This window comes from Ostrea edulis, chromosome 1 (genome assembly GCF_947568905.1).
Source record: "Ostrea edulis chromosome 1, xbOstEdul1.1, whole genome shotgun sequence".
Taxonomy (NCBI): domain Eukaryota; kingdom Metazoa; phylum Mollusca; class Bivalvia; order Ostreida; family Ostreidae; genus Ostrea; species Ostrea edulis.
Window position 1 is genome coordinate 16,464,421 of NC_079164.1, and position 25,264 is coordinate 16,489,684.

General features: G+C 33.7%; 2 protein-coding genes across 5 annotated transcripts; one reads left to right on the forward strand and one right to left on the reverse strand.

Moving 5' to 3' along the window:
* Positions 1-894: 894 nt before the first annotated feature.
* On the reverse strand, positions 895-1,674 carry LOC125663590 (axoneme-associated protein mst101(2)-like). Its single transcript, XM_048895867.2, has 3 exons — positions 1,665-1,674; positions 1,225-1,544; positions 895-1,116 (listed from the first exon to the last, which is right to left on the reverse strand). Exons 1-3 carry the CDS (start codon positions 1,672-1,674, stop codon positions 895-897), a joined length of 552 nt encoding a protein of 183 aa, XP_048751824.2.
* Positions 1,675-3,269: 1,595 nt separating this feature from the next.
* Positions 3,270-24,569, forward strand: LOC125648653 (uncharacterized). Of its 4 annotated transcripts, none has more exons than XM_048875665.2 (5): positions 3,270-3,395; positions 9,596-9,720; positions 10,765-10,830; positions 15,371-15,533; positions 18,215-24,569. In XM_048875665.2, the coding sequence occupies exons 2-5, from the start codon at positions 9,639-9,641 to the stop codon at positions 18,522-18,524; spliced, it is 621 nt and encodes a 206-aa protein (XP_048731622.2). In that variant the 5' UTR covers positions 3,270-3,395; positions 9,596-9,638; the 3' UTR covers positions 18,525-24,569. The 4 variants fall into 4 exon arrangements, with proteins under 4 accessions (XP_048731622.2, XP_048731624.2, XP_048731625.2 ...); XM_048875667.2 differs by having other exon boundaries at positions 3,288-3,395; positions 9,617-9,720; XM_048875668.2 differs by lacking the exon at positions 10,765-10,830 and having other exon boundaries at positions 3,288-3,395.
* Positions 24,570-25,264: the final 695 nt, after the last annotated feature.

Consider the following 25,264-nt stretch of genomic DNA (forward strand, 5'->3'; position numbering starts at 1 on the left):
TTTTCATAGATAAGCAACATTATGATATGATACTTGAATTATCGTATTTGATTATGGTCGACACATGCGACCAATATTTGTTTTATCCCAAACCTCAGAGTAATATTGTTTTTGGCCTTTTGATGAAAATGAGTAAATTGATGATTCCTTACTTAAATTATCATTTGTTTTGTATAATGTAAAACGTATACGGTACCAATTTTGATGCACCAGATGCGCATTTTGACAAATAATGTCTCTTCAGTGATGCTCAACCGAAATGTTTGAAATCCAAAATAACTATGAAGTTTTGGAGCTAAATATCGCCAAAAACAGCGTGCCAAAAAAGTGGAGCAACTTGTTATTTATGCAGTTTGAAATTGAAGCTAGAATTAAGACCAAAATAAACCGTTAGTAAACTTTATTCTTCCGTTTCCTTGTTACTATATCGTGTAAGCAACGTAGACCTGGCTATAATCTGACTATTTCGTTATAACTACACGCTTTGAAGTTAACTAAGGAGAGGTAATTGCTATTTGACTTCCTACCAAAGTACACCATTCATCACGAGGAAACAGAACTATAATTGTGACGCCCAAGACTTAGACTGTTTTCGGGTTGAGGCCTGATTGGAATTTGAATATTTTATCTGGTCAAGGAATGACAATTCTCTTTTGATTGAGTCTTCTCAATCTTCTGGTTAAGTTCTGACATTCTCTTCTGATTGAGTCCTGACGCTCTCTTCTGATTGCGTCCTGACACACTCTTCTTCTGATTGAGTTCTGACACTCTCTTTTCTGGTTGAGCCCTGACACTCTCTTCTGATTGAGTTCTGACATTCTCTTCTGATTGAATCTTGACACTCTTCTTCTGATTTAATCCTGACACTCTTTTAAGTGAATCCTGACACTCTCGTCAGGTTGAGTCCTGACATTCTCTTCTGATCGAGTCCTGACAGGCTGACACTCTCTTCTGATTGAGTTCTGACACTCCCTTCTGATTGAGTTCTGATACTCTCTTCTGATTGAATTTTGACACTCTCTTCTGGTTGAGTCCTGACACTCTTCTTCTGATTGAGTTCTGACACTCTCTTTTAAGTGAATCCTGACACTCTCTTCTGATTGAGTCTTGACACTTCTGATTGAATCATGACACTCTCTTTTAAGTGAATACTGACATTCTCTTCTGATTGAGTCTTGACACTTCTGATTGAATCATGACACTCTCTTTTAAGTGAATACTGACATTCTCTTCTGGTTGGGTCCTGACAGGCTGACACTCTCTTCTGATTGAGTTCTGACACTCTCTTCTGGTTGCATCCTGACACTCTTCTTCGGATTGAGTTCTGACACTCTTCTTCTGATTGAGTTTTGACACTCTCTTTTGATTGAATCCTGACACTCTTCCTCTGATTGATGAGTTCTGACACTCTTCTGATTGAATCCTGACATTCTTCTTCTGATTGAGTTCTGACATTCTCTTCTCATTGAGACCTGACACTCTCTTCCGATTGAGTTCTGTCACTCTCTTCAGATTGAGTCCTGACACTCTCTTCTGATTTAAATCTGGCAAACACAATTATACACCGGACACTTTACAGTTCCATAGACAGGGCTACACATATAAACACTGAATTTGTGTTATGGAAGCATACTTTTTAAGTAGGTGGCTCTTCAGATGTATACCAGAATTCATTATGGCTTATAAAGTGATATTTTAAAGAATTTATCACAATTTCAATTAAACCAACAACTGTACAATGTACTGTGTTCTTTGCTGTGATACTTCAAACGTACAGAACTAGAAAAAAATGTTTACAAACGTACAGAACTAGAAAAAAATGTTTACAAACGTACAGAACTAGAAAAAAATGTTTACAAAATTACTACCAGCTTATTTTTAGAAGGAAGCTTACATAGACAACTAAGATCACAATCTGTCTCAATGTTCTGCATTTGTCTTCCGCATACAACACATTATCATCTCAAATTTATTGTATTCAATCAAGAGATTGAGAGTATGTTATAAGTATGATCACTTAATCGTAACCCTAGCACCTGTTAACTTCAGAAATTTATATAGAGGCATCTACAAGGCAAACTATCAAAACAGGATACAATGCATGATTTAAATATAATATAAATTGCCGAATGCTGGTGTTAGACATGAAGGTATTTTGTTTTGTCTTCTGAATATCAATGATAAAGTGACAACGCAAATAATGTCAATGTTTAAAATAGCAATGTCAATAATGCCAAAGTTAAACTAATAAGGTCATGGATTTAATGTTAAAATGGCGTCAACATCGATGTCAATCATGTCAGCATTACTTGTATACTGACAACGACAATAATGTCAAAGTTAAACTGACGTCAATAATGTCAAAGTTAAACTGACGTCAATAATGTCAAAGTTAAACTGACGCCAATATTGTCAAAGTTAAACTGACGCCAATAATGTTAAAGTTAAACTGACGTCAATAATGTCAAAGTTAAACTGACTCCAATAATGTCAAAGTTAAACTGACGTCAATAATGTCAAAGTTAAACTGACGTCAATAATGTCAAAGTTAAACTGACGCCAATAATGTCAAAGTTAAACTGACGCCAATAATGTTAAAGTTAAACTGACGTCAATAATGTCAAAGTTAAACTGACGCCAATAATGTCAAAGTTAAACTGACGTCAATAATGTCAAAGTTAAACTGACGTCAATAATGTCAAAGTTAAACTGACGTCAATAATGTCAAAGTTAAACTGACGCCAATAATGTTAAAGTTAAACTGACGCCAATAATGTTAAAGTTAAACTGACAACGTCAATATAATGTCAAAGTGTCAACTGACAAAGCCATAGTCAATGTTAAAATAAAGTCAATATTGACAACTTCAACGACAATACTAACGTTTTAAAACACACACACGTGTGTGTGTGTGTGTGTGTGTGTGTGTGTGTGTGTGTGTGTGTGTGTGTGTGTGTGTGTGTGTGTGTGTGTGTGTGTAATTCTGTATTGGACAGATGTTATGATTTTTGTTACATTAATTGAATCCGAGAGAAATCACGATTGTTACTTATTATTATTTATTGAATGCTTGAATTTTATCGCATTAACTTTCTAAAATGATACTTCATATCGTATTGAAATAATCCACTTTGCACTTTAATGTAAAAGCTTTAAATTTGTTTAGATTTAGGTTTGGTTCATTTCCCTGCTTCACGTGGTACAATTATATAGATTCTAAATTTATATTCCGATCTAAATGAAATACATGTAGTTAATAATACTTCCTTCCTCGATCGAAATATTACGACAACTAGGAGGAAAGTCCTTTTGGTGACTAGGAAGAAGTTTGTTGTTCAGCGATTGTAACGTTTTACAGGATTCTAAATACAAGCAGAGCTTGTAATTCTTCATTGGTAAGAACTTTGTTGAAATCATTTTCTAATTCTGTCAAATAGCGGGTCAGTACAAATATACGAAATGGGATTTTTAGCGTGTTTCCGATATTTTTCTTGATAACTTAATTTCAAATGCAAAAAAAGAAAAGAGCTGAGGTGTGCTCTAACTTCCTGTTTGATAAGCAAATGATCGCACCGACTAATGCTAAATGTAAGGGTGACCGTTACAGATGTTTGCCAAACATTCCCCCATCTACCTAGTGATGGCTTTATTAAGTATTCCAATTGTTTATATGGTTAATAGACACTTATATACTAACAATACGAATTTCTTCCTAATTCTACATTTTTAAAAGATTTAGTTCCGTGGGGATCCGAGTTAGAATAGGTCCTCAGTACTCTTTGCTTGTTGTAAGAGGCGACTAAATGGGGCGGTCCTTCGGGTGAGACCGCAAAATCCGAGGCCCCGTGTCACAGCAGGTGTGGCACGATAAAGATCTCTCCCTGCTCAAAGGTCATAAGCGCCAAGCATAAGCTTAAATTTTGCTGCCCTTTACCGGCAATGGTGACGTCTCCATATGAGAAAGATTCTCGAGAGGCACGTTAAACAACATTTAATAATTCAATCAATCTAACGACATTTCGGTATTCTTTCAAAATTGGTGCATGTGATGCACGTGCTGATCGTTAATTTGTCCATTCCGATCGATTGCAATACTAAATATATCTACATAAAATACAGAACATTTCATTGAAAATAAAACCCTAAGGCGAATTGTAAAATCATGTAATCAAAATATACAGCATGGATATGCACGTCCTCGCAAGTGGTTGTTTTTTATTTATATATTTTCTTTATAATTTCAACAGCAATGAGTCTCAAGTGTTACTTACAACGCAAATCAAAAAATTGATTTTAAAAAACGAAAAGGTTAAATAGCAATTCCAAACAAATGTACGGGCATACACGTGCATGTGTTTCACCACGTTTGATTATATTAATTTATATGCACTTTAAGCATATACCTATGATGTGAATATCATTCTATTTTCCTCATTCATAAGAGAGTTATAGGAGTTTAAATATTATCAAATCATAATTTACCGTACATGCTTGCGCATCCTGTCAGCAGTTTTGAATATTCTGATCAGTAAGGAGTGCTACTTGTATTTCATTAACAGGAAATAATTTTATATGCCTAAATTAATTAGCTATAAAAATGCACGTGTTGGCAATTATATTTGGCCATTAAACAGGCAGAAATCTCATGATAAACCTTCAACATCAAATTGAAAAGATTTAAACAAAAAAGTATCTGTAAATGAATATCGACTTTTAAAAATGGATGCGCGTGTATAGATGCGCGTCAGCTTTCTTTAAATCTCAATGTATATGTACTTATAGTATCTACCTATGATGTAAATTCTATTTCCTGCATGCAGAAGAAAGTCAGACATTTAAGTATCAATCAAAATTGAGAGCAAGTGCATGCGCGTGGGGATTCTGAATTTATACTGTAAAAAAAAAAAGTATACTATCATCCTAGAAAGGTTTCATTTTACGAGGCCCTTGCATAGTTTCTGGGGACATTTATCAACAAAACAGTCCGGAAGATAGAGAAATGAGAAGATCTTAAAAGAAGAAACAGTAAGGCAACGAATAGTCTATTTGGTCCTCATTCTGACTATGGTTTAAAACTAAATAAGGAACAAAATTGTCTGCATACATGTGTTATTAAATATGTAAGAAAGACAAAAATAGTTCAATTTTAATAGTGTATTATAAATACAATGGATGACGTAATAAAACAATGAATTCCCCACTATTTTCTTTAAAATGATAAAAAATCGCTATCTTCAAGCCTTATTAGACAAAAGCTTATATCGTTCCGGTTTAGTGGCCCATATCTAGAACTTTTGCAACAGTGTAATATAAAGAACGATGTGTGATATTGCATATTTTTTACCCCTAAGTTTTTTTTTAAATCTAAAACTATCTTTACCACCTTACTTAAAACCAGTAAAATTTTATTTCATAGACAACAAAAAACAAAAAAAGGCGTGATTTTTTTTCTGCTATATTAAGCTAATATGTGATATTTTCCGTTACTGATAGAATAGAATTTTCCTCTTTTATAAGTGAAATTTAACCTCAAAATAATCTGGTCATCACACCGTCAGCAACAAAGTATAGAATGCAAGTTTTGTATCTGAACACGTGTCACGCGCCAGGTGACTTTCTTGCAAAATATTAGTTACTCATGAATTTTGCATTGGACGGGAACTCATCCAAAGGACTAAGACCATGTTTAGCTATATCGGACCTGTGGTGTGTTAAAAAATAAAGCAGAATGAATTGAAATAAAATTGTTATCATTTGATAATATAATCTTTATACCATCGCGACGTGCCAAGATTTCCCCGCCAAAACGTCAGCTTGTGGAATTCTATACAAGACAAAACCGGTATAGGTCTGGTTTTCTTCAGAAATCTCCACTTATTTCAAATTTAGTCATATAATTCATATAAAACACGACCTTCAATCCAGAAACTGACTGTAGTCTATCAAAATCTACCAATACAAATAAATTTTGCACGAACGATTTTTTGGATCGAAAGGTGTGCTGTTGATGAATATCAACTTTGAATTAAATCGAGAGCAATCCGGAATTATTTATTTTTGTGAGAGTTGTGGGTATTTTATTAATTATGTTGCTTTGAAAAATTAAAACAATATACTTATGTGGAGTCTACATCATTTCCATGCAGAATACACCCCTATGTGGTGTTTTTTATCACAAGTTTGTGCAGGAATTCTAAAAGCTATAGAATTTTAATGTGCAAACAAACAAATCTGCTGTCCGAGAAATCGGACCTTCAATGCTATAGAAAGTTTTTATTTAGACGACACCAACAGAATTACTAAGATCAAAAATGAAAAGAATTTATAGAACATGCATTGATATAACTAAAACTATATGCCGATATATCGAAAGTATAACGTTAACTAGGGCAAGTAAATGTATGAAGGATTTTAGAGCGAGTGACGTCATAGACGTCGTGGTTTAGTGTGCAAGGGCGATAAATAGATGTACACAAGTGCATTAGCGAGACTTGTGACATCACGACAGTCATATCGCGTATGGCCCAACCCGATCCGTAATGCAAAACTAAACACATTGTCTTGATTACCCCGCGTGATCTGTGATTTTCCGTCACACCATACCCACATAGGAAATCTGTATGGGCTTTTTAAAAAAAAAAAAAAATATATATATATATATATAAAGCACTTTATTTGGATACTCATTTCCGCCCCTACCCGGGGTTGAACTCACGACCTGCGGAACCAAGTTTCCTAGCAGCGTGTAACCAACGCGCTAGACCGCTCGACCATCTAGGCAAGTCACACACACACACACACACACACACACACACACACACACTCGCGAAAAATTATTTCTGGACAATATATGAAAAGGATTAATCTCACTCGTCAGAGGAGTTTCGGACTTTCCAAAAAGCGTGGTTAATAATCATTAACGCTTGACGTTGATCATTAGTGATTTGGGTTAATCATTAGCGCTTGGGTTTGATCAGTGGTGGTTGGGTTTGATCAGTGGTGGTTGGGGTTGATCAATAGTGGTTGGGGCTGATCAATAGTGGTTGAAGTTATGAGTGTATCATTAATAGGATAACGTGGCTTTCGAATGTTGTATCGTTAGTGGTTGCGGTGATGCCTATTTATGATACAATTATATTATAAATGGACAGCGATGTACTCATTTCCAGTGTTTTGTCTTTGATGTCTTTACAATTGTAATGATAGTCATTTCCTCATCAAGTTGTGAACATAACGACTGGGAATTCTGACAGAAATGAAAGCAGGATGCAAATATAAAAAATAAATTTCATTTTTTCCTCACGTGCTAATGCGTCTCGTAAAGTATGCTGGCGAGAAGCGTTGCAGTTCATACCCTCATGTATTTTCAAAAATGAAGTTTGTTTCTTAAATGCAACATGCACTGTTTGTAGTTATTGAGTTTAACAGTTTCGTCTTTAAAAAAAGAAATTACATATGCAATTAAATCGCAACATGAATTTCAAGGCCAATATATGTTTACTCCAAATATGAATAAATCTACCAATACACATATGGTAACCCTCAGAACCCAGTTGCACGAAGGTTAGTCAACTTTAACTGACATTTAACTTGCCATTAACTTCAACATTTATATAGTGTTAACGTGTAACATTTTAACTGACATTTAACTTGCCATTACCTTCAACATTTATATAGTGTTAACGTGTAACATTTTAACTGACATTTAACTTGCCATTAACTTCAACATTTATATAGTGTTAACGTGAATTTAACTGTCAGTTAAACTTAACAGACTTGTGCAACTGGACCCTGTTTTATTCTTTTTTCTTGCTTGTGTTTTAATTGTGAACGAGTATTTCTGTGTACATGTATGGAATAATGAAATGTGGTTCTGTTGTCATGATTGGGGAATATCATGGACGCCAACATAGTGGGAAATTATATGACAAGCGTAATCTAAGTAGGTTATTAATGCAGGTTTTCCTACAGTGCTGGCGACTGTCGTTTCCCCAACTAACGTTTCATCGTTTACTTCTACATTAGCACCAACTGTAGAACACGATTTTTGGTCTTACATCCATATTACGTATTGTGAGAACCTCTAAACGAAGCAGTATGTCCAGTTCTTCATCGAAACTCCACATCAGTGTTGATAAAAAATATATTGATTGTGAATATATTATCATAAACGTATATCATTTGATCAGTATAGGTGTCATTAGTACCAACGCGAAATAACAAACTGTATTTTATTATATATATATATATATATATATATATATATATATATATATATATATATATATATATTAACTAATTTAGATGTACATTCATTGAATACATAAATTTCATTGCATGTCAGAGTAATATTGTCATAGTTGACATTTAAATATATAGGTTATACAGTATTCAACAGTGCCATAATGTTAGATATAATAAAGCTAGGGATTTTCTTAAAACATAATACCACTCATGCTGCCTCAGGGTCCACACACACAAACTAGAGTCCAGAGATGACCCTAGGGCAGCCTAGCCGGGAGACCATTTTCTCCCAGTAGAGGTGGATTTATATCATACGTAAAACTACATTTACATAATTAAATATATGTTGTACGTGAACATATCGATTACAAATAAATACAGACATATGAATAGTAAGAAATATATGTATATTAATTAAAAGTATGTTACAATACTGATAATGTCTCGCACATTGATTTAATTTTATTAAAGTTTATCCGAAATTCCTAATATAATGTCTATATAATTCGAGTTATGAGTGTTACATTTCTTAAGTACTTTATGATATGTTAGCAATTCATATTTTATATGTTGTTTAACTCTTTCTTGTGTTTCATTTTTGCTATTGAGTCTACATAACATTTTGAATTTGTATATACGATAAGCAATGAAAGAAATTAAAATATTAAGAACTGATATTTTGTCATTTGTTTCCTGATAGAAGCCAATAACAATATGTTTCCAGCTAATTTCAAATTTTAATGAGGAACTTATCAAATTCCAAATATCTTTGACATTTGAACAATCAAATATTAAATGTTTACAATTTTCTGTTTCATTTGGACATGAGTTGCATTTACTGCTTATATCTTGGCAGCATTTACTTAAGAATAAATTATTGCTGAGCAAGTTGTTCAGAAGTTTATAGTTGAACTCTGCAACCTTTTTATCAAAAATATTTGCAATTTTATGTCTATATATTTTTACCCATGATGATTTACACTGAATATGAAATTTTCTTTCATAGAATGACTGATAAATAGGTGTACGTGATTTTTTATTGCATAAAATTTTGTAAAATATTTTTGAAATACCTTTGCTTAAGTCTAATAGTTTGTTACCGTACTGAAAGCGAGGGATTATTGGAGAGTTTGTGATAAATGGAACAATTGAAAGATCATATTTGTTTATAAATTCTCTAAAAACTGAATATAAAATCTTATATTGGCAAATTCACTTGAGTCACATATATCTTTGACATAGAGCAGATTACTTTTAATCCAATCAGAGAAATATAGTGACTTACCTTTATATGTGAATAATTTATTATTCCATATTGGTTGTTGTAAGAATTTTATTAATTATGATATAGATACGCATCCTTGAATTGAAGGGGAACTAATTACACGATAACAATGTCCTGCACCAACCCGGAACGAGGGACAATCATAGAAGTACTCATTCTTATCTGCCTCGCTGCTGTACAGGCAAATTCTCGTGAGTATCATTCAATCAATGTATTAGTTTCTTACAATACAAAGTAAAGCATTGAAAAGGATATTGCAAAATAAAAGCAAACAAGCGTGAAACAGTTACATGTACCAAAAAGAAAACAAGTATGTTTAACTTGGAGAATTAACTCTCTCCATAATAATTCTTATAAATTCACATAATCCGATTAATGTGTTTCTGTTAGTTACATTAAATAGTTGATTAAATCTATGATTGTTAGGATTTGTGTAGTACCTTGAAACATTGAGTTGCCTAGCTTGTTTTACAGATATATAAGTACAATTAAATATGTAGTGAAATTCATCACCAATCTCATTTCTATTGCATAGTTGACAAATTCTACATCCTTGTCCATCTGCCTGCTTATATATGTTATCTTGCATTACCAGTTCTAAAGTTAAGTTTCCAATGACACCATACATACCTGTAGATACGTTGCCTTTGTCAAATAATTCTTCGATATTATATCACCACTTTTACTAAAAGTAGCACCCATATATTTGAAACTCTCAACTATTTCAAGAGTTTATTGTTATATTTTAAAACGGTGTTGATAGTGGAAGTACGTTTACCAGAAATGATAAATTTGGACTTACATGTCCAGGGGTCCGTGTTTGCCCAACTATCTATGTTGTATTGCTTATAGGAGTTATCTTCACCTGTTGACCTTTAAGTGCCATGTTTTACAATATTTATGAAATACATTGTACATCTAATTGATATTGAAGTTCTGTTGGTGTTTCTGACAAAAATATTGTGTCAGCTGCATACAATAAAACAAATAATCATAAATAAACATCTAACTTGAGTCATTTTCTAATTTCTCACATAATGTAGAAATATTTTTAACATAATTAATTTGCATAAAATCCTCTACATCATTCAGACATATAGCAAAAAGACAAGGTGACAAGGTTTCCCCTTGTCTGACTCCAAAATTGCATGAAAACATCAGACAGCTATAGAAATATGCATCGTCTAATTTTCTAACCCATCGACTAACTCTTACCTTTATGTTTAACCCTCCAGCTTCGTCCGCAACTATAAGCAACACACAAAGCAGTACTAATTACACAGAAACACTAATGAATACAGGTATGTAGAACCAATTTCATATTTTGTTCCAGTTTCAGTTGAAAAATGTCTGGAACACACTTTCCTGTCCATGAAAGTAAAAGTAATAAACTAATGACTTTTGCTTGTGGAACTACAGAACTTATCTCTGGGGGTGGGGGAGTAAGGGCATACCAGAGAGCTACAAAAACTTTCAATTCACAGCGCAGTTTTTTTCTCAAATTTTAGATATAGAAAAGTCTATATATTTTCCCACTATACGTTTCTTCAAATATTCATTAAAGCCCCTTACATGTACGAAACGAAAACTCACACCTTCAAATAATTTTGTTGACGTAGCTATGTTAGGTTACCAGTCAATACGCAACTTCCGAGATATCAGCTCTTCTGTGATAGAGGTACGTTCAGTGTTCTGTTGAACGCTTGGGTGGGTACAAGATGTATACATATACTATAGACTAGCTATGTTAATACGGATAAAAGTAATGAAAGTGTAAATTTTGTTTATATCAGCCGTTGGTATACATTAAATTGACCGTATCAAGAATAATATTTGATTGAATTAGGCCATTAAATTAAATATGAAATAATTTTTTATTTCCTCTTCTGCACGAGTGATATTTTAATCAAAGAAAAATCGTGATTATTGATTTTTATTTGAGCTATTTTATTATCAAATACTAATAAACTTACTAATATTGTGTGTCCCTGCAGTTTGGGTGGTTGCATGATGTCTGATAATCGGCCTTTAGGCAACATATCAAGGCAACGATAAGCATTTGTACCCACCGCGTGTGGATGATAGTATGTTTTTTGTCTCAATGTGCGTAAGAGTTCCACAAAGGGAAAAAACTATTGAGCAACTCGGAAATTGCGTATTCGAACCCCATTGGTTATTGTATTTATTCATATTTTCAATCCTAGGTATATATTCGGTCTTCATCATCATCAACACAAAGAAATGATATAAAATATAAGGAATGTATAGTTCCTCTAGCCGTAAACTAACCTTTTTATTGCTATGCGACTTTAGTCTGGTCCCCGCCCCCAACCACTCCGTTTTCGAAAGCAAAGTGTAAAAGCGGTGTTGCGAGAATAGGGATCAGCCTAAAGAAAGCTGTGAATCACACTTATTCAAACAATAGTGGTGTTCGTTTTTAGGTCACCTGAGTAAACTCATGTGACCTATTGCAATCGGTTGTCGTCCGTCGTCGTGCATTAACAATTGAACATTTTTAAGTTCTTCTTGATAACTACCAGTCCAATTCTTTTCAAATTTAATATGAAGTATTTTTGGGACAAGGGAAACATAAATTGTAAATTCCAGGTCTCCAGCCCCCCTGGGGCCTTAGGGGCGGGGCAAAAACTGCCCAAAATTGACAAATTTTCAAAAATCTTCTTAAGAACCGCACATGTGTAAGAAAAACTAAATGCATGGTGATGGAGAGCAGGAAGGCCTCTATCAAAATTGTAAATTTCATGATCTCCGGAGTAGGGGTTCTGACCCCAGGGCGGGGCCAAACTTGTTATATAGTGTTTATGTGGAAAACACTTAAATAACATCTTCTTTAGTGTTGTTGATACTATATTGAAACTAAATAGATATTTAGAAAGAGCAGGTAGTCCTTTACCATAATTGTAAATTTGATGATCCCAGGGGTAGGGGTTTTGGTATCAGGGTGGGGCCAAAATGTTCAGTTATTAAATGTGTGAACAATACACATTTTTAACTTCTTCTTGATAACTATCATTCCAATTCTTTTCATATTTGGTATGAAGCATCTTTGGTACATGGGGGACATACATTGTAAATTTCAGGATTCCTGCACCCCTGGGGCCTTAAGGGCGAGGCAAAACCTGCCCAAAATTGACCATTTAAAAAAAATCTTCCTCTCTCAAGAACCGCACACGTGTAAGAAAAACTAAATGCATGGTGATGGAGAGCAGGAAGGCCTCTATCAAAATTGTAAATTTCATGATCTCCAGAGTAGGGGTTCTGACCCCAGGACGGGGCCAAACTTGTTATATAGTGTTTATGTGTAAAACACTTAAATAACACCTTCTTTAGTGCTGTTGATACTAAATTGAAAGTAAATCGATAGAGCAGGTAGTCTTTTACCATAATTGTAAATTTGATGATCCCCGGAGTAGGGGTTCTGACCCCAGGGTGGGACAACACTTTGTATATAGTATTTATGTGTAAGTTTGCTGATACTGTATAAAATCTAAATGCATACTTAGGAATAGCAGAAAAGGATGTACAAAAAATGGTGAATTTCAATCAAAACCCAGGGTTATGACTTAAGGATGAGTCCAAATTAGTCATATCTTTTGATGTTTTAATGTTAATACACCTATTATTTAAAGCCTTTCATCTGTGTATGCACTTTTGAAGGCAGTGAAGTTTTAAGAACACATCTTGTTTTATACTGTTGCTGAACATTAGAATTTAGCTTAGATATTCAGAACAGGAAATGTTTTCTAGATTTCATAGCCCATGGAAGTAGTGATACTTTTTCACTAGTATTCAGGTGACCGATAAGGCCTGTGGGCCTCTTGTTTAAAAAAAAGACCGAACTCGAATGATGTCATCCAAAATATCTAGCTAACATTTTGAGGGGGAAATAGATCAAATAGGAAGTAAATAGAGCGAAATATTGACAAATATTAAGGATGTTGAAATCAACAGGTTTAGAATTGACTGCCAACCTAACAGGGCTACATCAGTAAACGAAATTATTTGAAGCTGCGAGTTTTCGGCTCGCTTGAAGCTTTAATAATGTTTGAAGGTATTTTTGGACACATGCATAGCGGAAAAATATGTTAAGAATATTTTGTATTAAATTTTGAGACAACTGTGCAAGAATACAGCGATATAAAACCTCAGTCGTACTCAGAAAAACACTTCGTCATAAATCGAAGGTTGGTTTTTGGGTTGTTTTTTTTTATAAAGGTAGGATCTATAGCTCTCTGTTACGTCCCGATTTTCTCCCGGAGAGCTACAGTTCAGCAGTTTGTGTGTTATCATTAACGGAGAGCTACAGTTCAGCAGTTAGTTTGTGTGTTATCATTAAACAGTTGGTCCTCACAAAATAGAATGTCTACTTTTATATATCCCCACAAAGTTTGGTAATGGTTTTACTTTGTCTGTCTATCTATCCGTAGTTACATTTTGTATGGAGATGTTCTCGAAGACCGTCCATTTACTGTACACATTTTTGTAGAAATGTCGTATACTATACAAACCTTTGCACCTAGTATTTGTAGAGTTCTAGATTCGTTCAATTTTAAAGAAAATTATGGTCATTTAAAGTTATTTTTCATTATATTTTGTACCTTTTGCCAGTTTTCTTCCACATGACCTTTGGAGATGTATTGGTTTCATCGTGTCCGTTTGTCTTTTCATACATACATTCATTCATCTGTAATTGAAACAAGTAATTAACCCTATCTTGTAAAAGGGTGTCCGGGTAGCGTTTCTCACCGCTACGACCCGAGTTCAATCCCCATGATCGGCAGTGGTTGTAGGAGAGAGGGTATGGCGGTCGCCCGCTCGGACACGTGGGTTTCCTCCGGGTACTCCGGTTTCCTCTCACATAAATGACCCCCTAGCGCAAACATCCGTGCATCAAAAAGGACCCCATTGGAAATGAGCTTTCGAGCTTTCATGGGTTATCCTTGGTATCTTATGTATGTATGTTTGTATGTATGTATATACCGAATAAACATTTTATTTTATCACGAAAGAACTATATACCGTGTTATAACTGAAAGATGTTTACACCATGAATTTTGCTAAAAATCAAAGGAATTCAGTGCACCCTGTAACTTGTAATAAGGTGAAAGACGAATAGTGTTGAAAATGCTTTTCTTATCTTAACCTTTACAATATTTTATATATATGATTCAATATGGATGATACTCGCCTGGGAGTTGGGGGTATTTTGTTAGGTCAGGTCTAGTTTTATCTGAAATTAGATGTACATATCAAATTTACATAATTTCACTTAGAATGGACTGAATTTTTTATAAAGACAGTATCATATACCAATATTTGATTGAATAATTCCAAGCTTTCTAATTGGCTGAGATCCAAAAATGTAGAAAAATAAAGCACCATATTCGCCTACACGTGCCTTCAAGGTAAATATAACCTTTGATTTTTCCAACATCAGACCATAAAAATTGTAAATCCTAAATTGACACAACTAGTTATTATTTTTGGTCGTCCAATGAAAACTAGCGTCTCTTTATCACTTTAGACTAGGTACTGCACTCTACCTGTGAACAAAAATGGTTGACTGTGCATCTTTTCGTAGGCTCTAATAGACGGTTTCAATGGTTGACTTATTCAATCATACGGTAAAAGAATCATTGATATTTCCTAGACCAATACGATGCTTTAGTTACCCTACTAGTACAAAGTTCACCTCGCCCTCCGAGCTCAGTGAATGATGCATTGTAAGTTATCAGGAGGTTTAAGCATCATACTGACCTTAAAATGTCAATACATGTACTTGTAATTGTATGCTATGATTTTGTGTGTAACTTTTCTAACAAGATAATACGACTGCAAGTACAGACATGACTACAATTGCCACAACGACCGTCTCTCCCACGCCAACCAACTATTTAGAATTGATAAAACCATATACCATCATCGCAGGAGTGGCGGTACTGATCTTGTTGTTGATTGTCAATCTGGTAGGAGTTATACAGAGACGGTAAGTTGATTGATTCATTCAATATAGTTTGGTAATCTATGATGATGCTAATCCGTTCATCATCCTGTGTTAATATTTAAACAATATTAACTTCTCAAACACTGCTGAGCTAATTAAGCGTAGCATTCAAGAGGTGAAGTGATTAATTCCTGTAAATTCTGTGGTACCTGCCATTCCTTGTCCTGCTAAGAGGCGGGACTCAAATCTTTTTTTTAAAACAATGCAAACTCAAGCAACTTTCTTATATCTTTATTTCGGAACACCTAGCAGGCAATATGTGTGCATAGTCATGATGAGAAAGGAGGTTTATTGTAAGACTGAGAAATGCGTGACCCTTGGATGAAGAATTCTGATGCTAGAGCGCTTATTCAGTAAACATGTTTTATCACTTTTGAATTATCCAGCTAGGACACTTAAAAGCTGAAGTGAGTGGTGGTCTCTAACAAACTTGTTAAAAGTCGTGGACTGTCAATTAGGAGTGTAGGTTCCAAAGCATACCTAAATGGATTAAAATAGTTTGTTATGATACTGCATGTGTTGTGCCTTTTTACTTTAAATAAAAATCACTAATTAATTTTTTTTAAATATTTGTAGAAGCCATAATTTTGTAATGAAGAAATATTAAAAGTAGTGAACACCATTTTCGATCACAAAGACTGAAACCCACTCCTTTCGCAGAATTTGAACGATGTACTCATTTCGCCATCTACGTTAAATACATGCAACCTTTTAAAAGTGTGTGTTTACTCCAGTGAAAGTTACACGTAGAGCCCATTGACTTCTTGTATCAATATTCCAACAGCATCAATATTGCAAGAGGAAAATTGAAAGAATTGTGCAAATATGCGGAAGAAAGCATGTGTGAGGGAACAAGAAATCAAAAACCTCCGTCAAGAATGTCTAAATTTATCTGCACATTTCTTATTAAAATTATTAATGCTTGTCAGTCATCACGTTCATATTTTGTTACGGACTGTAGGTCCTCAAAAGAAATGATATGTAATGAAAATGTGAAATAGGTCTAATAGATCTTAGTTTAGCAGAAACGTGGAACATGTAAATGTTTCTTTTAGATCTATCCTACAAATAAGAGCCTCGGTTAATGATCAAACTAACAATCCTTATACACCTCGGACTCTTATAATCCAAACGACACGCTCCGACTTTTGGTCGGAAGAATTTCTAAGCAAAATCTTCACAAATATAAGTTACTCTGTTGGTATTTTAAGTTCCATCTATTCGACTGAATCCTAATATCACTTTGAAAATGCTAATATCGCATGTATTTAATCCCATTCGAATCGGTACACATTGTCACAAAATTTGTTCTTTTGACGCAAGAAAATATTTTCGGATGAATTTTCCGGAAAACGAAATTATTGCTTATAGTGTTACATAAAACATTTGTTTAACAAATGAGAGATTATTTTTCAAATTTGTCACATGTCCAAGGAATTCAGCCATATCTTTATCATCGCTACTTTCCAAAAGATTTCCTTGTCCCTGCTGGGCTCTGTTTTCGTTTTGTAACTTGTGTTATATTCCATTCCGTATTGTTAACTTAACCACCTTCATCTTGTATGTTGGATCTCGTTTCTTTTTCGTCCTGTTGGCATCCGAGTTAGAGTAGGTTCTCATAACCCCTTGCTTGTCGTAAGAGGCGTCTTAATGGGGCGGTCCTTCAGATGAGACCGCAAAAACCGAGGTCCCGTGTCACAGCCGGTGTGGCACGATAAAGATCCCTCCCTGCTCAAAGGCCGTAAGCGCCGAGCATAGGCCTAAATTTTGCAGCCCTTCACCGGCAATGGTGACGGCTCTATATGAGTGAAATATTCTCGAGAGGGACGTTAAACAATATGTAATCAATCAATCGAAATACTGATGATCGACTGCTAACAACTTGTGTTACATATGTGATTTATGTTAGATTAAGGTGGAATAGACGCTACATGAATTGCAAACCTCAAATGGAAGTGGAATAGGTTGGAAATATCATTAAGCAAGATATTTCTAGGGGAGTGGTTTCAGTGGTAACAGTTATATACGGCTCTGGTGGCGAGAATTGCTAGAGCATTGTTGTAAAAAAAAAAATAACTAAATGAAATAAAATGATATAAGATAAAATATAAAATGCAATGAAATAAAAACAAAAACCATGTATACATATTAACAAAATAAGTGTTTCGCCACTGAACTTTTATCTGGTTGGAGTAAGATCCATCCTTACGCATGCGTTCCGTACAAAGCTGGATCTTCATAGTGTGTACTTCTATTGAAATTCAATTTAATAACGTGATTATATAGGGGAAAATTCAAAATCTTCCAGATAGATTTCCTTGTATTTATGAAGCTCTGTGATAAAGATTTGTATTGTTTCTGGATATTTGTTTGTATATTCAATTACCTTAAATCCAAACTATAGTTTACATTACTGGGGCTAAGCCTGTTTTGAGCTCGAACTCTTTGATACCATAAATATATATTTATGGCATCACAAGAGTTCGGGCCCAAAACAGGCTTAGCCCCTGTGGTTTTTATGTAACCTTGTATACAGACATTACACGGTGTTTCTTTCACCGTGTATCGTCATCCTGGCTTTCACTAGCGAAATGGGCATCTATCTATCTGGTCGTCCCAAATGTTTTCGTACATATATCATTATTATTGGTTTATATTTACAGGAAAGAACAAAAAGTGATACGAAATTACCTGCTGTCCCTCCACTCTCTGCTTCCCTTTCTGCGCAACTATGACGACATTCCGAACTTCGACGAAACTCATGGAGGAAGGAAAAAGTCCAAGCACAACCTGTTTGGAAACAACATTGAGGAATACGATGAGATCGAAATGGTTGCCCGTAGATCTAAATTAAGTGAAGTGAAGGAACCCAAGCATGATTGTGAAACTGATCAGTCTACGGATGTGGAGGCTTCGCAAGACAGGAATACTGTATACTCCCTACAGAAAGAAATTCTGAGTAGCAACTTGTGAACAAGCGTATGCTTTTCTTATCAGATAAACAGAGGCAGTGCTTCATGTGGTCCAGGAGATATTCCTGACTTAATGTTACTTTTCTAGCAAGATTTCGAATATATTTTCAATATATAACTGTGAAGTTATCAGACAGCTCAAAATGAATTGTTTAATTATGTAGATTGATGTGTCTGGTATAAACCAATTGTGTCTTTGATTCTCCGGGACAGTTACATACCCAGTTCATCTAAGACAATGTATTGTTTATATTGTTTATTGTACAATTGCAAAAAATAGTAAGTAATTGTCAACATGACCGCAGCGCCGTGATTTGGTTAGCTGGGTATATTGAAACTATTTTTTTTTTTTTTTTTTTTTAAATATATATATTTTATTTCCCAGAACCTATTCTATAACAATAATGATAGTAATAATAAAGTACACTATAGGGCAGCTGTCAGGGATGGGGCCCTGGCTAAGCTCCCTCAAAATTTAACAAGACATTTCCTACTGTGCCACGCAGGGCACATTCTATAAATTCTATTTTATAATGTACAAGCTTAAGTATATTTATCTGTCTAGCGTATTATAATGTATATTTAAAAAATTATTATGTGTATCAATTATGATATTTGTTTGGACAAACAAAACAAAATATTATACATTTTTTTTAAAGAAAAAAGAACATCACTATAGATGAAATGATTTAAGATTTGATTCATAAAAATAATGTTATATAAATAGACTGAAGAGTTAATATACCGCTCATGCTGCCTTAAAGGTCCACACACGCCAACTTAAAGAGTCCATAGATGACCCTTAGGCAGCCTAGCTGGGAGACAGGTTACTCCCGGAAGTAGCGGTTTATTAAATACATTTATAATATTGATTTCAATCACACAAAAAAATAAACCTTGTTACTATGAATAAGTTCATAGTGTGTATTATAAAAATATACAATGTGATGACAGTATGTACACATATACATACACACATATACACACACATATACATACATGTCACAAAACATTACCTAGTTTTTCTATAACATCCATATTTAGATTACATTTACAGTATTTCAAAATTTTATACCAAAATAAAACTTTTTGTTTGATATGGTTCTGAATATTGTATTCCTGTTCATCCACATTTTCTAGTCTACAGAACATCTTATATTTATATATTTTGAGAGCAACAAAAGATATGATATTGTTTAACAATTGTACCTTTTTGTTATTTTCATGATGAAATCCAATCAATATATCTTTCCATCTGATGTTAACTTTTGTGGTGAGACTTACAATTTTCCAAATGTTTTGTACATTTTTACATTTGAAAATCAGGTGTTCAATATTTTCAGTCATATCACATAAAAAACAATTTCCATTTTGCTCTTTCTTCCACTTGCTCAGCATTTGCTTGCAGCAAAGTGTATTATTTAATAGTTTATAATTAAATTCTGCAATATTTTTGTCTAATGAAAATTTGATTTTTTGAATATATATCTGTTTCCAATCTTCTTGGTTTATTTCATATTCAGTTTGGAATTTTTTTTGATACAGGGGATATATAAATTTACTTTTTAATAAAATTTCATAAAAGATTTTACATTTTATATTTTCTAAAATATGATACTCGTTTTTATGAAATAAGAATGTTCTTTTATTTTTTATGTTAACAAACTTTGCCTGATTTTTTAGTTTTTCAATTAGATTTTTGAAGACTGATTTAACAACCTTATATTCACATATATAGTTAGCTTTACAACTTAATGTACTTTTTATATCATTGATTGTTTTGAATTCATTCTCTATAAATAGGTCTTTCACGTATTTTATCCCGCTTTTCACCCAATTCGTGAAGAATATCGGTCTTCCCATGTACGTAAAATATCTGTTATACCATATGGGCTCTTGGAGTATTTCTGATATGTTCATTGTACTTAACGGTTTTAATTTTTTGCATTTATTAAAGTATATGAATACTTCTTTGTAAAACATTGGCAGATTGCCAAATGTATTAAAATCTCTAATATCTATAGAATTCATTTTAATGACATATTCAATATCTGTATTTTGACTTCTGAGTATGTTTTCTATATGCTTTTTAATAGTATTTTGATTATCATTTTTGATAAGTCTTGATACCCATGCACCTTTAAGTGCTTGAAATTTAAGGATTATATCAATAACACCTATTCCTCCTTCATTTACTGGACCTATTATGGTTTTTCTTTTTATTCTGTCTTTTTTACTCCAAAGAAAGTTAAAAATGCTTTTGTTTATTCGTTTTAAAATATCAGTTCCTGGAATTGGTAATACAGATGCTATGTAAATAAATTTGCTAGTACCTAAAGTATTTATGATTTCGTTCTTTCCAAAGATTGTTAATTTTCTTTTTTTCCATGTTTCAAAGAGTTTTTCCATGTTTTCACATTTATCTATCCAGTTTTTGCGGTAACATTCTTTCTTATTATTTCCTAAGTATATTCCTAAACATTTTAAAGACTCAGTGTTTACTTTTATACCAAACATTTCATTTGTTGTGTCTTTTAAAGTACCAGTTAATATGCATTCTGTTTTATTAATATTCACTTTAGATCCTGCATTTTTACAGAATATTTTCAATTCTTTCAAAGCTTCTTTCATTGAATTAATATTTTTTAAAAATAAAGTGAGATCATCTGCATGGTGAGCATGTTTTATTTCCTCACCAAAGTGAGAGGTTTTTATTCCAAATATTTGTTTATTCTGTTTTAGTTTCAGAACCAGGATTTCAGCTACAAATAGGTATAATATCGCAGAAATTGGACATCCCTGTCGTATCCCTCGTTTCATGTTGCAGGTTTTAGATATCCAACCATTATTTTTTAACCTAAATATTGGGTTTGTATACAATATTTTAATCCATTTTAGAAAATTTTCTTTAAATTTGAATTTTGTTAATGTTTTGAACATGAAATTCCATTCGACAGAGTCAAAAGCTTTTTCAAAATCTACAAATAGCAAAATTCCTTCATCAGCTGATTCTTCGCAGTATTCTAAAATGTCTAGAATTAGTCTAGCATTCTCTCCAATATATCGACCTTTGATATATGCGGACTGGTTTTTATTTATCAGATTATCTAACACCTTTTGAAGTCTTTTTGCAAATATAAATGCTATAATTTTATAATCAGTGTTTGTTAAACTTATTGGTCTATAGTTTTTCAAATCTTTTGTATCTCCTTGTTTAAAGATTAGAGAAATTACAGCTAATCTCTGTGCATAGCTTAGTTGATTATTTTTGTAGATATGTTTTAGTGTGTCATAGAATAAATCTTTGATATACTTCCAGAAGCACTGGTAAAATTCATTTGTTAAGCCATCTAAACCAGGAGATTTATTTAGTTTTAAATTATTAACAGCTTCTGTGCATTCTTCAAGTGATGGAAATTCTTCACATAATTGTATGTCATTATCACTCATTTCATTTTCTAGTTCAACAGATTGTAAGTAGTCATCAATTTCGTCATCCGATATGTTTTGGGAAGAATATAAGTTTTCATAGAAATTGCACATGGCATACATTATGTCGCTAGTTTTTGAAATATCTTTGTTATCAATTTTTAAATCTTTTATAACACTTTGTTTTTGTCTACTTTTTTCTAAAGATAAGAAATAACTCGTACATTTCTCACCTTCAGTTATCCATTTGGATCTTGATCGTATAAAAGCACCTTGGCATTTCTTGTTATATAGACTGTCCAACTCTGCCTCGATATTTCTTTTTCTATTCATATCAATATTTTGATAGTCTGATTCCTCAATATCATTTATTTCTTTTTCTAAATTTCTAATTCTTTCATTTACATTTTTTCCTTTTTGTTTAGCAAATTGAATAGAAAAGTCCTGAGCTTTTAATTTGAATAATTCCCATTTATCTTGTGGTTCTGAGTCACCATTTTTTATTTCAGTAATCAGGTTTTTAATTCCCATTTTATATTCTAAATCTTTTAGATGAGAGTTATTCAATTTCCAGTATCCTGTTCCTCTTTCGTTATGATTTGTTTTAAATAGTAGTTTTAGTACTCTGTGATCCGATATTCTCTTTTTAGCTACATTACCTGGAATTTTACGTATGATAATGTTTTCTAAATCATATATGAAATTTTTACTTATAAACACATAATCTATTCTGCTACAAGGAATGTCGTTTGAATTGCACCATGTATAGCCGTTTAAGTCCGGGTGCTTACTGTTCCATGAATCAAACATATCTAATGAGGTTAGTATTTTGTTTAGTTTTCTAGAACTTGGATCCTGTGTATTCTCTATTTTACAATTGAAATCTCCACATATTATAACACTCTCTTCTGATATTTTCTTATCCAGGAAATTATGCAATTTTGAGAAAAAAATACATCTCTCTTTGGGGTTGTTTGGTGCATAAATGTTTAACAAAGAAAAAATATCATCATCTATTTTCACCTTTAAATATAATCTTCTTCCGTCTATCGTTATATGTTTTTCTAGTATATCAATATTCAAATCTTTTTTAAATAGTATAGATACTCCTTTACTAATTTGTGATTCGCTGAAACAGTGATAAGATTTTCCAAACCATCTTGCATTATATTTCGTTTCATTTTTTTCTATGTAATGGGTTTCTTGTAGAAATGCAATATCAACTTTAGTGTCTCTTAACCAATCATAAAGTTTTATTCTTTTTTCGTCCGAGTTTATACCTCGGACATTTACTGATATGATATCAAATAAGTTCATGCATTATAATAGAATTTCTTGAATCTTTCATTGTTATATACTGTAAAAAAATATTCAAATTTTTCACATGAAGACAAGAAAAAAATAATGATCATTCCGTAAATACAAAACATAGTCCTTTAGACGATCCGGTTCAAAATTATCTGGGATAATTATACCTGTAATGTACACTTTACCCTTTGTCGTTGGAGTGGAGGTCTCGTCGGCTTTGTCTGCTTTGTCCATCGCGACTTTGCTGTCTTGAATCGCAATTTTGTCTGGCATTTCTTGCAGAATTACGTGATGTCCGATGAGTCGGAGGAGAGCGAGAAGCCTGGCTTTGAGGTTTTTTATTGTTTGTTTTCTTTTCTGGATTATGGACACTGGTTAACATTTTTGTGATGTTCATCTGTGTCGTTGACTGGGGGGTTCTGGTAACCGATTGAGATCGAGAGTGATGCGATTGTTTTTTTGCTTTGTTGATATTTATAAGAATGTTGCCCATCTGGTTTTTTCCTGGCCACTTTAGATGGTTGGTGTGATCAGTTCCTTCTCTGTCAAGTCCAGTACCCCAGAATTCATCATATGTGCTCTCTGCAAAAATTGTGTCGGTATCATAACTTTCTAGGATGGATCGAAAATCATCAACTTGATCATATTTTGCATTTACAATTTCTTCCAGTATTTCGATTTGTTTTTCATGGAAATCATCATTTGTTTGGATACCTTTTCCTATTTTTTTGGCATTCAGAGCTGTTGGGGAATCACGTATGAGTTGAGCGTTTTCAATGTCGCCACAACGCAGCGCTTTGACGTATTGAAATGCATGTTCAGCAGATGAATGCGCAATGCCGAAGACATATATTGAACAAGGGTAGAAGTTAGAAAGAGGAGTATTTGCTCCTGAGAATGAAACCACTTCCTCTTGGTCATCCACGTATTCGCTGCATAGTTGAGAACCTGGCTCATGGTCTTCTTGCAGGCATATTTTACACCTTCTGTTTTCGGAACATTGAAACAGCCAATGCTTTCCCCAGCAATTGGTGCACTTAGGCTCTCGTTTGTTTGAGGGTTGTCCTCTGTGGTATATCTGGCATCTAATACCTGCACATGTGTTCTGTCTAGGTAGGTATGTGCCGTCTTTGAAAGGTTTTGCATATACAAACCTGTTTCCGTTCATAACGCTAGTCATTTTTCATATTGAAACTATTTCTCCAGAGCTTCTATATCCTCAAAAGATCCACTCCAAATTAGGGGAGAAATGTATTTCCATGTCTTTAAAAAAATCTAATAAAACGAGAAATCTCAAAGATTAAAAAAAGGGGTTTTTCTTCTTTTTTCTTTCTTTTTTCCCCTTCCTTCTACACTGGCATAAAGCATTTAGAAAAAGGTATATGACAGAAATTGACTAATTAGGTCAGTAGTGAGAGATATCTTATGTTCCAACATCAGAAAACGGATAGAGCTGATAGCTATCTCGTGACCTAACGCCAGAGAAAGGATAGGGTTGATAGTTGGGCTATCTGGTGACCAAAAACCCATGGAGACAATAATTCCGACATCTATCTCGTATTCAAACACCAAAGGGAAGACGGTGTTGACAGCCATCTCATGATCAAACTCCGTGTAGACAGCATTACTGACAGCCATCTCATGATCAAACTCCGTGTAGCCAGCATTACTGACAGCCATCTCATGATCAAACTCCGTGTAGACAGCATTACTGACAGCCACCTCATGATCAAACTCCGTGTAGACAGCATTACTGACAGTCATCTCATGATCAAACTCCGTGTAGACAGCATTACTGACAGCCATCTCATGATCAAACTCCGTGTAGACAGCATTACTGACAGTCATCTCATGATCAAACTCCGTGTAGACGACATTACTGACAGCCATCTCATGATCAAACTCCGTGTAGACAGCATTACTGACAGTCATCTCATGATCAAACTCCGTATAGACAGCATTACTGACAGCCATCTCAGGATCAAACATCAAATAGAGGGTCTT